Consider the following 13,237-nt stretch of genomic DNA (forward strand, 5'->3'; position numbering starts at 1 on the left):
TATACTTCTGAAAGTGAAATGCTGAATAAAGGAAATTGTTGTGCAACAAATCTACTCAACTAACTAATGTAAAATAGTGCCAATATATTCATTTAATGATAACCAAATGCTTTTACATATGATATGCAATTTTCATCACAAGGCATTACAACTTGGCACATTACAAATAAACCCTTACTGGTTGAATACAACTGAGAATTTCTAGCAATTACAAATTGAAATGAAAGAACTTGGATTGCGCAAATGTTGGAGACTTGTTGCCCGGTTATAAAATTGTTTCAATTTTATAGGCCATGGTTAATATTTGAAACTTGCCTGGTTTTAAGCCTTAAATTGGCCATTCTATATTTGAATTTTGTGAGTCTTTAAGCCTCCATGTCTCCTGCTCGTTAGCAGCTCCGCGCAACACTTGAAATTGTTGAAATCCGACTTCTGAGCCTCAAGTTATAAAAGGTTAATGGTCGCCACCCAAACACGTGTTTCTTAACCTTTAACTTCTCAATAGGTTAATGTTAACCACTAAAAATACGTTTTTCTTAACCTCTTCAATAGGTTAATGATAGTGTTCAAAAATATGTTTTTCTTAACCTCCAAAGAAAAGGTTAATGATAACCCCCAAAAACACGTTTTTCCTAACCATTAACCTCTCAAAAGGTTAATGATAGCGTCCAAAACATGTTTTTCTTAACCTCTTTGAGACAATCATTAACCTTCTTTGTTTAGCTGATTAAGGTTAAGAACTGGAAGTAAGATCATCTAAAAGACAAGTGCGGATATTGCACCTGGTTGATCTTAAGGTGGAGGAAATGGAAAAAGATGGCCGGAAAACAGTTGTGTTCACAAATAATTTCGAAATGGTTGGAGATTTTGGTGTTGAGAGTGAAAATTTTCAATCTGTTTACCAACAGTGTCTAAATTGGGCTTCAAGTAAACATGAATGTGTCCACCGTTAAGTGCAGAGGTAACGGACAAAATGTACTTATCATCAAAATAGCCTGACCACCGCCAATGTATGGATAGAAATTATCCACAGAGTAAGAACGAGATTGGGATTCAGGGTACATATGAATCGGAGGGACAATCACTTGGGTCTTCTGGATCGAATCAGATCCGTCGTGTTTCGAAGCCAGACACGAATCGGGAACCTCACTATGGGGATTCAAACACCAGTTCATGTTGGGGACGGAGAATTCCTGATGTCTCTTGCAGTAGCAACACCGGGAGTGAGAATGAAGGCCATAATTGACACAGGCAACGATCTGATCTGGACACAATGCAAACCCTGCCGGATATGCATGAAACAGAGGAGGTCACTTTTCAATCCGAGGAAATCAATCACATACAAACGTCTCCCCTAGTTTTGGTCTTAGTACACCTGGTGGCGGTAATGAGACTCAAGGCCCAAGTTCAGGAAATGGAACTAATATAGTTTCAACAGGTTCCAAATCTAAATCTAATATCGGTACATAGCTAGAGCGTGGTTGGTGTAGTTGCTGCTATATGCATAGTTGGTATAATCTGTTGGTTTGTTATGAAGCATTGCCGCAAGGATTCAAACCGTGTACAAAGCCCCAATACGGTGGTAATCCACCGACCCTACACAAAGTCCTCTAACCGGGAGCTGCTAAAAATCACCATTGCTCCAAATGGGACAAGCACATGTGCAGGAAGTGAGGTTCTTAGCCGGACGAGCAACGGTCCCAGTGGAAGTGACTTGCATGTTGTAGAGGCTGGTAGCATGGTCATATCAATCCAAGTGCTTTGTTATGAGACCGAAAATTTAAGTGAAGACAATGTCTTAGGCCACGGCAGGTTTGGAGTCATTTATAAAGTAATCTGCAATTTATGCACTTCACATAAAACAAGCAAAACTTTGGAGAAAACATGAAATTCAGAAATGATGGCATAGACCAATCTAATTGGAATTGTACAAACTTTGAAATAGCAACCGAAGCACTACGAGTCGGTAGTTCACATTCAAGGACCCAATTCATAGTCAAGAGCAAAATGAGCCATAGGAAAATCATCCTTCCCGTGTGCTACATGAAGACACATAAACATATTTTTAATAGAATTCCATATAGACCCGGGTAGGCAGTGGCACTGAGTGCACATGTGTTGATGAAAAGTGGACAAATTATGCCCTGATTATATGTAGAGATCAATCATTGTCTAAACTCTACAAATAAGCTTGCATCATATTCATATGGTGTATTGGTGACACTTCAAATGTTTGATAGAATGTTGCAAAGAGATGTCACTTCATAATCATGCCAAGAAGTACTCAAACAAGAATATGGATATTGGGAAAGTCACTTGGTACCCGCAAGACAAGGAAATTCATAATGAGGCATGTCACAAACTATTTGACTAAATGCCCAATCCGGAATGCAAGGTGCATAACCTACAGATGACATGATATTGATTCTATGGAATTACTTAAAGTTTCATCAAGTTACATATTTGAATGCATCGAGCAGATCAACCAAGAAGAAATGACATGCAGCATGGCGTGGAGAGTTGTTCTTTGCCTATGAAACATTGCAATGTATATGAATCTGTGCCATGTGTGGGGAATGTCAATGTTTATCAATTGACATTCCTTGGGAAAGAAATTGAGGCTGAAATGATAGATATAACATGTCAGACTGACTGTCAAGCAAGAAGTGTTGTCTTGCATTAGAATGATGAAGAATATGAGAAAGTGCCAAATAGATGTTAGTGTCTGAGTAGAAGATGCAATATAACGAGATGTAATCTCGAACTCCACAAATTGAACATTCCCTCCATATTGACAACCTCATGCTCTTGATCTCTTAATGAAAAGTGGGATATGTTTTCATCAATAAAGTGATGTAACTTGTATGAATCATTGAAATATCAAGAGGAGATCAGCAAAGATTAATTATTCAATCTTCCTCTCAGAAGGTGTGAGGTCTAAGTTTCAAGTCATTCTTGGTTAATTTTGTAGAGGTTAATTAACCTCACCCAAATCACGTATTTGGGAGGTAGTTACTAACCACAGAGGGGTAGTTATTAACCTCTGTGTCTATATAAGGGCTCTTTTGGGTTTTGTAAAGGGACTTTTTGGTTGGAAAAATAAGGGAACACTATGCTGAAATTTTGATCTAGGGATAAATTTTGGAAAGTATGTACACTTTTTATCTCTGAATTGAAAAATCTCTATTGCTTTCTTGGTGCAAGAAAAAGAAACGAGATGTGCTTTGGGTTTCTTATTTTAAAATCCAAATTGTTATACGTCGTGGTAGACATTCTCATGGTGCTATGCGAGTGTTTACAAATGATAATGAATATGCTTAATAACATTGGTTGCTTTCAAGTGTAGTTCTTGGACACCACCGTTATCGATCTTGTTAATCACAGAGGGTTGTGAGGGCGTGTGGTGCATTCGTCTTCCATGACTCTCTCTCCTTGAACTTTGAAGTTTGAATTCTTTATTTGAAAATCTGTTAAAAATTATATCATACGAGGGAGCTGCCCCTCAAAACGCAGAGGAAGGCCGGATATCAAGGGCCTATCCAACTGTTGTGAACGATTTGCCGCATACACTCCATTGGGCAAATTTTTCTGTGACAAATCTGTTTACCAACAAGACTGAATGCTGAAGGTGAATTAATGAAAATGCAACTCCAAACTGCCCTCCGATTTGCTGACTGTATGACCAATAGGTACAATCGTACATGTACGGACTGGTACGATAGCCAACAAAAATAAATGCTGAGATGAAGGATGTCGAAATTGGTATTGAAATAATCGCCAAGCTCCAAGGAAAATTCTCCTAGAAAATAAAAATCAAACTCTCAGCCAATAGTGAGATATGAGCAAAAATGTATGTCTAGGTTGAAAATCAAACCCTGCTGGAAATGTCCAAATAAGCCCAACTTGAAGTAGCTGAATACCACTTCCAAAGTGCAACCCTTCAAAGGATATTTCACCTCCTCAGTTATGCAGATCCTTAGGAGACTCCGTTGCCAAAGATCAAATGACAATCTTTTGACCAAGATGGTGCCACAAATGCCCAAAGAGAAAAATAGTGTAAACTCAAAACTCGGGATGTCCAAATGAGAGGCCAAGCACTCTATTTATGCACTTTTCTAAGAAGCCTCTAAGAACTTCTAGAAGTATCCATAAAATATTTTTTATGAAATCCCTTTTTAATGCACTTTTATATTAAAGTAAATAAAATAAAAAGTGCAACTCAATTCAAAATTATAATATTTTGGCCCCGCATAACACATAAAAATATGATAAACCCCATCTTTCCAAGAGCAAATAAGACCATCCAATCCCCAAATAATCATCAGAATGACTCTCTCACCAAAACCATCTGCCTACGAGAGTCTATGATAGACAAATTCACTGAAAACTAACATGTTACTAAAAAGGGGACATGACATAGATTTGAAAAATGACCATACTCGAGTTGCAAATTGGGTCTCTAAGTGCCAGTTTGTAAATTTTTTTTACCTCACGATTGACTTTGGCTGAGGGTAGCCGAATTTATAGCCGATTTTCACCGAATCGACGTTCCGCAATGGCAAGGTCAGATCTGGCTCTAGACGCTCCCAGTGATAGCGATACTTCGGATTTTAGCCAAAGTGCTGAAGCATGAATGGTCTTGAATGGCTATGTGAAGAGAATTTCCTCGAGCTTTGATACCATGTAAGAATTTGCCTTAGGCAAAATTCACCCAAGATCGAAGAACTCGAAAAAAAACACAACTATAGACCAAAAAGAGTATGATTAATATATCATAGCATGTCCTGATACATCACTATGTGTTCAGATGAGTGTACACACTAGGAGTGCTTGTATATAAAGGCCTCTAAGATGCATCTAGAATGTCTCTAGAAGGTGCCAGGAGATAAGCTTGACAACTAAGCACATGTCCTCTATTGTGCATAAATATACGTGCATCATTGAGAGGATAAGTATGATGAGGTGTCTCACGTGTAGAGATGTTGTAGACACCATGTGCTCAAATAAATATTAAAATAATGCATGTAGAGACGTACGAACTCCTGTGTTGTCAACATGACAACTCACAAGAGTGCGCATACTCCTAGGTGACTAATAAATAAATATTAAAATAATGCATTAACTTAAGTAAACATAAGTAAGTGTAAATTATGAATAATTATTTACACCAATAGGATGTCTCACTTAAACTCTACTTTATTTTCGTGCATTCTTGGTAAAGACCTTTGAAAATGGAAACAATACACCTAGCTGCCCTGTCAACTATCGCTTGAAATGAAAGTCTCGCTTTCATCTTTTTCTGATTTTGTTTAAGCTTTTCCATACTTCTCATCAGGGCATTTGTTTGCATCTTGAGATTACCCTTGTTATTCAATTGGTTTCTGCATTTATTAGATTTCCTGTATTTGTCCATAATTGAAATGAGTACAAGAGTGCTGGTCACACAAATAACATACAACAAAACCAAGATAATAAATCTTTGCCTAACGCATAGGACGAGATGAAACCGCCTTGATACCAGTGTAAAGACCCTTGCTGGTTCTAACTTTGACAAACACTAATTTTCTTTACTATTCAGACGTTTGACATTTCATCAAACACTTTGTATGCAAGCTTTATCTCACTGTACTTTATTTTCAGATTGTGTTCTTTAAGTTTGTAGGTGTTAGGAATAAACCACAGACAGAAATAACAATTACATGTAAATATAACCAATATCAGAAAATAATAGTGTTGATGCAAGTTTTGTATCACTTACATAACATATTAGGATTTGAATATTCAATATGGGATATCAAACATGCAACTCCTCTCTTGAAAAGTTATTACTTATGAAGACATAAGCAATAGCTCCAATGTTCCTTACACCATTGGATACTCGCTCAGTTTTATCGATGTGATTCGCTGGTAATCACGTAGGCGGCCTTACGCTATTCATTCGAGGATGACTTGGACTTTGGTGGAATGATGGAGATGACGACTTGGTTTGTGAAATGTGCGGAGGCAGATAATGTTGATGGTGGTGGTGATGGGGGATGTGTCTGCCAGTAATGATGTTGATGGGATAGCGATAGTTGTGAAAGGTGAATGGATGTGTTCTAATACTTAACTTACTCCTCTAACTTGCTTCTCTAAGCTTCGACTACCCAACTACTCACTATTCTACTCCTACTCCTATGAATGGAAGGTTAGCAAATGGACGGGGATCGAACCTAATGAGAGCTGACCGGTGGCCTCACTTCCACAGGTGTAATGATTCGAAGGAAAAATAAACTAGTTTACCACACAAAGCTTCCAAACCAGCCGCTAGGATGCTAGTGGCCTAGTATTCATCCCTATTAAACATTTACCAATGCTACCATACAACTATCCACCTACTTTACTTTCACTTGAACAACTTAAACAACTTGAAATGAAATCTAACTAAGTGGAAGTAGAAAACATGCAATAACACCCAATGTTCTTGATCAACATGCCAATCGCAACAATGAAAAAGAGAGCATTTTGGTATTATCTTCGCAACAATTTCTCCGACCCTTTACAAATGAGAGCAAATGGCCTTTTATAGGGGCCAGAAATACAATGGACGGTGGAGATCAAAACAAGATCAACAATCCAGATTGGATCCTCAAAACCCTAATTAGGGTTGCCACCCCATTGGCCAATGAGAAGATGCCACCTCATCAATGGACCAATGAAAAAAGTGCAAAAAGTGGCAACCAATGAGAAGGCACCAAAATGGTGGCCAATCAGAAATAGACACTTGTCCTATTCTAGAAGAAAGGGAAATTGCCACTTGGGCTTACATCAAATGATCTTCTAATATAAATCTTCCCTTTTCTTTCATTTTCTTAGCTAAGGCAATGAACTTAGCTAGCCTTTCATTAACTTCTCCCATAGGAGGACAGGATGTGTGCTTTGCCCTAAGTTCCGCTGACTTCGCCATGCAATTTGTTGCTTGTAGTATCCTTTCGTGATCCTTCTCATATTCTTTCTCAAGTCCAATAAAAGCATTGAGAGAGGAAAGGGTGCCCAATGCTTTTTCTTGATAGCAACCTTTCCCAACTCATCCAATCTCGATCCAAAATCTGTTTCACTGACATCCTCTTCTCTAATATCCTCAAAATCAAGTGCCACTGTAAGCCTTGATGATCTGTTAACTCCTTTTCTTCCCCTGCATATCTAGTTCTGCTTTAGATGCGTGTAATAGGCCTCTTGGTTATCTTGAAATGATTTAGTTGCTTGATCTATCATTACAATCGTCGTGCCCTTGTACTAGGGAATGTTAAATGTTTCTTCAATTGCTTGTTCGCCAATGCTGGCCAACACTCTCTTCCCTTCATCAAAAATGATGGAATTACTGTTTAGATCAAATCTGGATGCACATTCCATAATCAATTCTGGACAAGGCAATGTGGGAGGAAAGGCCGTTGCGTATACAATTCCACTCTTGTAAATCCTTTTTGCCAAAGGGGATTGTCCTTCCTTCAGTCTGTCCCTCATCCGTATCATGTTCACTATACAGATATTGGTGTCAATTATTCTCTTCATTTTCAAGAAGGAAGTATTGGGCATCATATTCTCTTTGTCTTTCTTAGTGTTCGCCCGCTTGGGATTCTTATTTGCACTATCATCCTCCATGCTCGTCGCCCTATTATGGGATGGTAGAGTGGTGGATCAAAAGGCAAGAAGAACCAAGCGGAGCAATCCTTAGACTAGAACGAAAGATGGATGTCAGCTTAAGCACTCTTTGCAACTTTAGATGATGAAAATTCACCTTAACCGATAAACTTACAACGACTGTTCGGAACCTAGGATATGACTTTCAAGTAGTTCAAATCCCTTTGCAAATAGAAATTTACACTCCTAAAACTATCCAACACTTGCCTTCTATGCAAAAATCAAGCTTTCATATGTATCTCTTCTCCCAACAAAATTGCCAAAATCTGGTATAAAAATGTAGTCCTAAGTAGAAAAAAATCAGACCTTCACCATGAATTGCTCATAAATCATAATCAGATCTGTCTCAATAAAATGCTAAGAATGGAAGATTTTGCCTTTGTCTCAAATTCGCCCATGCATGAAGTTTGAAATCTGCCTAAAATGCTACCTAGGGCACAAATCACAGCCCACAAATGGAGGAGAAAACCACCAAAATATGCAAAAATCTGCCCACAAGAAAAATCGCCAAGGTCTGAAAATGGAGAAATGCAAGCAAAAATTGCCCAAGCATGCAAAAAACTGCCCTCCACTAAATTCGCCTCCACAAAATTTGCCCAAATCTAGAAAAAATCCGCCCCTCCACAAAATTCGCCCACATGGAGAGGAAGAAATGATTTGTGAAAATGAAATGGGGAGGAGACTACCTTTATAGCCAATTTTCTTTCTCCATAAAGCTGGCCTACATGGTCTAGGAGAAAACAAAAAACAAAAATTAAATTCAAGGCCCACAATTAAATACTTAGCTAAAAAAAAATTAATTTTGCCAAAAGAAAATTGCACTTTTAAATTTACCAATTAGCTCCAATTGCAAAACGAAATTAAATGGCCTTGAGGTTGTTAAATATTTCCATTTAATGAGGGTTTAGTAATTAATACGTCATTAAATTTGGATTTTGGCTAACCAAAAGCCATTTTTCAATATTAAATTACTAAATTCATTAAAAATTTAAAAGTTTTCAAGGCAAATTAATCCAATTAAAGTCAATTTTTGCAATTTTCTACCAAATCAATTTTGCCAAGGTAAAAAAAAATAAAAATAAAATTAAAATTGCATTTAGAACTAAAAAATCAATTTTTTGCAATTTTCCTCATTTCAACAAAATTAAAAAAATTTCACCAAAGAATTGAGATTTTCCAAAAACTTAAGTTTAAAAAATTTCTCTTTTGAAAATTATCCAAATTTACAGAGTTAAAACCAAAATTTCAAAAGAAAACGTCTAAGTACAAAATTCACAACTTTATCTTGCCAAGTTGAAATTAAATTAGAAAATTATTCGGCCTAAGGACAAAATTGATAGCTCTAGAAGATCAAGTTGAAACCGGGTGAAAATAAATCTAACCTTCTCCCCACTGGCCCTGAAGGTGTCCAAGGCTCAAAATTTTCAAAATTCAAAATTGTTGGACAATCCAAAAATTTGCCCAGGCGATTAGGAAAAAGGGGGTCCCCAAAAATTTTGGGGCGATGGTGTGAAAACCTCACAACAAATAGATCACATAGAAAAGAACACAAGAGCCCAAGATTTAACGTGGTTCACCCAGTCCCTAGGCTACGTCCACCAAACAACAAGTCCAATATTATTATGATCCAGTGATTACAACCTGATTACAATCTGTAATCTCTTACAGCTCAATACCGCAGCAAGAACCAATTTTCGCATCACTTTATGAAACAATCCCTAACCCTAAGCCCTTTTATACAAGTATTTTTACCGCTTTAGGATTATAATTAATAATTACATGTCGGCCCAAAATCCTGATAAAATAGGGCCCAATTTCTTTTTCCTAGGGCGATGCCCCGAGTTGCAAAGAATTTATGAAGTATGTATAGTACTTTCTTGATCAGTCACCACAAACCAACAGTAGGCTGCAAATAAAGTTAGTGAATGCTTTTGATAATGCAAGGTTGTTATAAAAATGATACACTGGCTGTTTCAGACCTTTCACAAACATATACATGACTGAAATTAACTATTAAAACTAAGAGATTGAGACAAACACTTGCCACGCATCCCAACGAGCACCTACAACCACTAGGCATTTCTACAAACACTTATAGTGCAATCTTGCAACCATTTACAATGACAGTACAATGTCAGTATAGAACTAAAGACTTGCAATTTATTACCATCTATTATCATGTAATTGCAATAAAAACTCAGGAACCTGAAAATTATTGGCATCCATATTAGCTGCAGCAGACTCAAGGAGTTGTGACTCCAAACTAGGAGCTGAATTAACAAGAATGTGCCATTGTTTGTAGAGGTATTTAGGCACCCAATCAAGACAATAAATGCCAGCACATTCCCACTTCAGATGCTACTACATATAGGTGACGACAACCTTATTAAAACGCCCAACAATGGCGTCTAATAGCAGCAGGCTATGGATGCCTGAATATGGCAACCAAACACCTCTGTCATACATCAATTTCTGGCCACCTAAGATGAATGTAAATGCAGGCCAATAGACACCCAAAAACAACAGCCAATCAACCTCCAAAAACCACAGTTTGCAGCAGACTTGGAGGGCAAATGAAGCGCCAAGAAACCTTCATCGACTTGCAGCAAATAATGAACAACTTTGGTATACAACACCAAAATTGTGATCAGATTAATTAGAAATGATTACCAGATAATCGGAGCACACTTCACCACAATATTTCAGTGATTCAAAGTGCAATCATAGAGCAATCAGTCCTCAAGAAACCCTTGTTGAAACCCTTCAACAACCTCACAAAGTAATAAAATCAATAGCCAAGAGAATGAATTTTTTTTTCTCTATGAAGTCTCTTTTATAACACAAAATGAAGTGTGGCTTATTTAATACAGTTTTCACTTAAGATGCTTCTTGCACACACTCTTAAATGATAAAGTTATTTATTAAGAGTGACTTAATAAACAACTTATAACATGAACTCCATAAATTGACCCCATGAAATGCCGATGAAGCCAAACACTAGGTGCCTCCATTGTACTGCTAAAAATAGTAAATGCCCATAATTGACTTGCTATAAATAGCAAGTCTATTAACTGAGACCCTCAAGTCAATCAGTCATCTCACGAGCATTGCAATGAAGAGCTGACCAAGCCCTGCTACTGGGACCTGCTAAAGTGGGGACATTATAGTTTTGATATATTAATGCCACATATACCTTTTCCTTCGTATTTTGAAATGCCCAAATTTGATTAGTATCATACTTTATGCAAGACTTGTTGTTATGTATCTTACTTTATGCAAGATTTGCACTTGCTGCAGGATTCTGAAACAAAGTGGGTTGGGGGGCTCTGTTTATTGTGGAACCATTTGAAGATATTCATATTCATAAAACATGGTCTGTTTCGTGATACTATTGGTTAATCTGGTTTCATTCTTGGCTATTGCAATCAAGTTAGGAGGACTTGTTTTTAAGTGACATATCTGCAAAAAGTTTGTCTTTTTTCTCAACTAGACCATTTCTTCAATACAACACAAATCTCCCATTTTTTTTGCGTGAATAACAAGATTTGCAAATTATTTATAATATATGGTTTTATTCATACTGTGTTTTGGTTTTCCTTTCCTCCCATGGCTATATTTAGGAATATGAAATGTGGTGAATGAAAAATTTGCTTCACTTCCTAGCTCATATATCACTCTGAAGTCATCATAATATATGCTTCAAGGGCACTGATGCTCAGTTTATATGATTGGTATGGCAGGTTTAGCAAGATGATTATAGTTGAAGACATGCCTTTGGCAATCATACTGATGCTTCTATCTCTATTTTGCCTGGGCTCATGGCCTGTATATTTTAATATCTTGGAGCGACGGGGAAGGCTGCCACAACACACATACCTTGATTATGCTGTGATGAATTTCATTGTTGGGTCTGTGTTTGCATTATTCCTAGGACAATTTGGAGAGGAAACTCCAGACATGCCTAACTTCATCACCCAGTTACAACAAGTACGGAAATACATTCTTCTTTGTTGTTCAGCTAAGCTTATCTCTCTATTGACTTTGTGGAATTCCCTTTTTATGTTGATTTTGATTTTCCATAGAAAGTTATGCATTTAGTTTGGGAACAGGGCTTAAGAGTTGCATAATTTGACAAACTCTTCTTTCAATATCTACACATTTACATATTAAGCCATGTGACTGTGGTTCACATCAAAGAGAGAAAACTTTTATTTAGATACCTCTAGGTCTAATAATGCTTGAGTTTTCAGTTTATTTTTTACTGGAACAACATAGGACATCGGTGCATTTCACTTGTTATTGATAGTAGAATGCAGAAAATGGAGATTTGGCTCTACAAGAAATGACTTGGAAGCCAAGTGAAGTTAATAAACATGTTTTCTCTTGCAACTCAATTATGAGAGAGGAGGACAATTTAAAACATACACTAAAGAGAAATGGCTTCCTAAGCCAGCTGACAGGTAACAAGAGCAGCATAAGGATTTATTTACAACAGGCTAAAATGTCTTTGTGCCATAGTTTGCTGTATCTGAAAAATTAAAATTAACCCTCTGGAATTAAATAACAGGTATCCAACATAATCAACTCTGTTCCAAGAGTTGTTACTGCTTCAGGACTGGATTATGATTCTTTTCCTAGACAAACAGTCATCATAATCACAACCAATATGAATACCTTGGTTTTGGGATTGAAATTGAATTTCTTCAAATGGTAAATAGATTGATCTAGTCCGAGTTCTCATCAAGCTCCTCTAATTCTGCTAAAAGAGTTTTAAGAAAATCATCATCCTTTGGTTCTTTGTCAGAAGTTGCTGCACAAAAAACTTCCACCTTCTAACTCATTAGGATCTAATTAGGGACCTTGGATCACCTTATTATCATCTCCCGTGTTGACATTTGTTTGGTTTTACACCCCAAACTTGCATGCACTTTAGTAGTGGTGTTTGCTTCACTTCTTTGCATAATACTTCTTTAGAGTGGATGCAATTTTTCTGAGCTGATTTGCCACCACCAAAACTTGTAAGCAAATCATCTAAACAGCTTGTAGATCAATATCTCAATCCTTTGTCTCTACCTCTTGTTATGGTTGGTCGTCGTCTAATTTCTGGGGCATATTGTGTTGTACCTTCAATCCAAGGTGCTTAAGTCTAATAATGTGGAATATCCATCATCATCCTGAACATCAAATAATTGATGATTACATAATCTCAATTGCTCTAAAGTGGCCTAGCTTGACTTTCAAACTTGAAATCACATCTGTTGATTTTGTGAATGAACCTCTTCCCATAATGGGCAACTCATATCCTTTGCTTCTTTCATTGACTTTCCTCATTACAAAGAGACTTGGAATAACTGTCTTCTTAAGTACCAGGGTGTTTTTACCTTGCATGCAGTGAAAGTGGCAATGGTCATTATTGACCTTGTAGGACATTGTATAAAAACTCCAATATTTTGTTCACTCAATCCTCAATTTCAGTTCCATATTTGATGCAAGATATTCACTAAGACCTTATCAAATAACTTTTATAGTTGGCTAGCTTTTGATCGATATGAAATTT

General features: G+C 37.0%; 1 protein-coding gene across 5 annotated transcripts in view; it reads left to right on the plus strand.

Moving 5' to 3' along the window:
- The window catches only part of LOC149558498 (ureide permease 4-like), a 224,754-nt gene that overhangs the window by 55,516 nt on the left and 156,001 nt on the right, over positions 1–13,237 (plus strand). For all 5 annotated transcript variants that reach the window (XM_089832729.1, XM_089832728.1, XM_089832726.1 and 2 more), the window contains one exon: positions 11,421–11,667. In XM_089832729.1, the coding sequence (XP_089688855.1) occupies positions 11,431–11,667 (237 nt within the window). In that variant the 5' untranslated portion in view covers positions 11,421–11,430. The remainder of the gene's footprint in view (positions 1–11,420; positions 11,668–13,237) is intronic.

The sequence above is a fragment of the Cupressus sempervirens genome, chromosome 5 (assembly GCF_028749045.1).
Source record: "Cupressus sempervirens isolate cs-2001-9-10 chromosome 5, ASM2874904v1, whole genome shotgun sequence".
In the NCBI taxonomy this organism is placed as follows: Eukaryota; Viridiplantae; Streptophyta; class Pinopsida; order Cupressales; family Cupressaceae; genus Cupressus; species Cupressus sempervirens.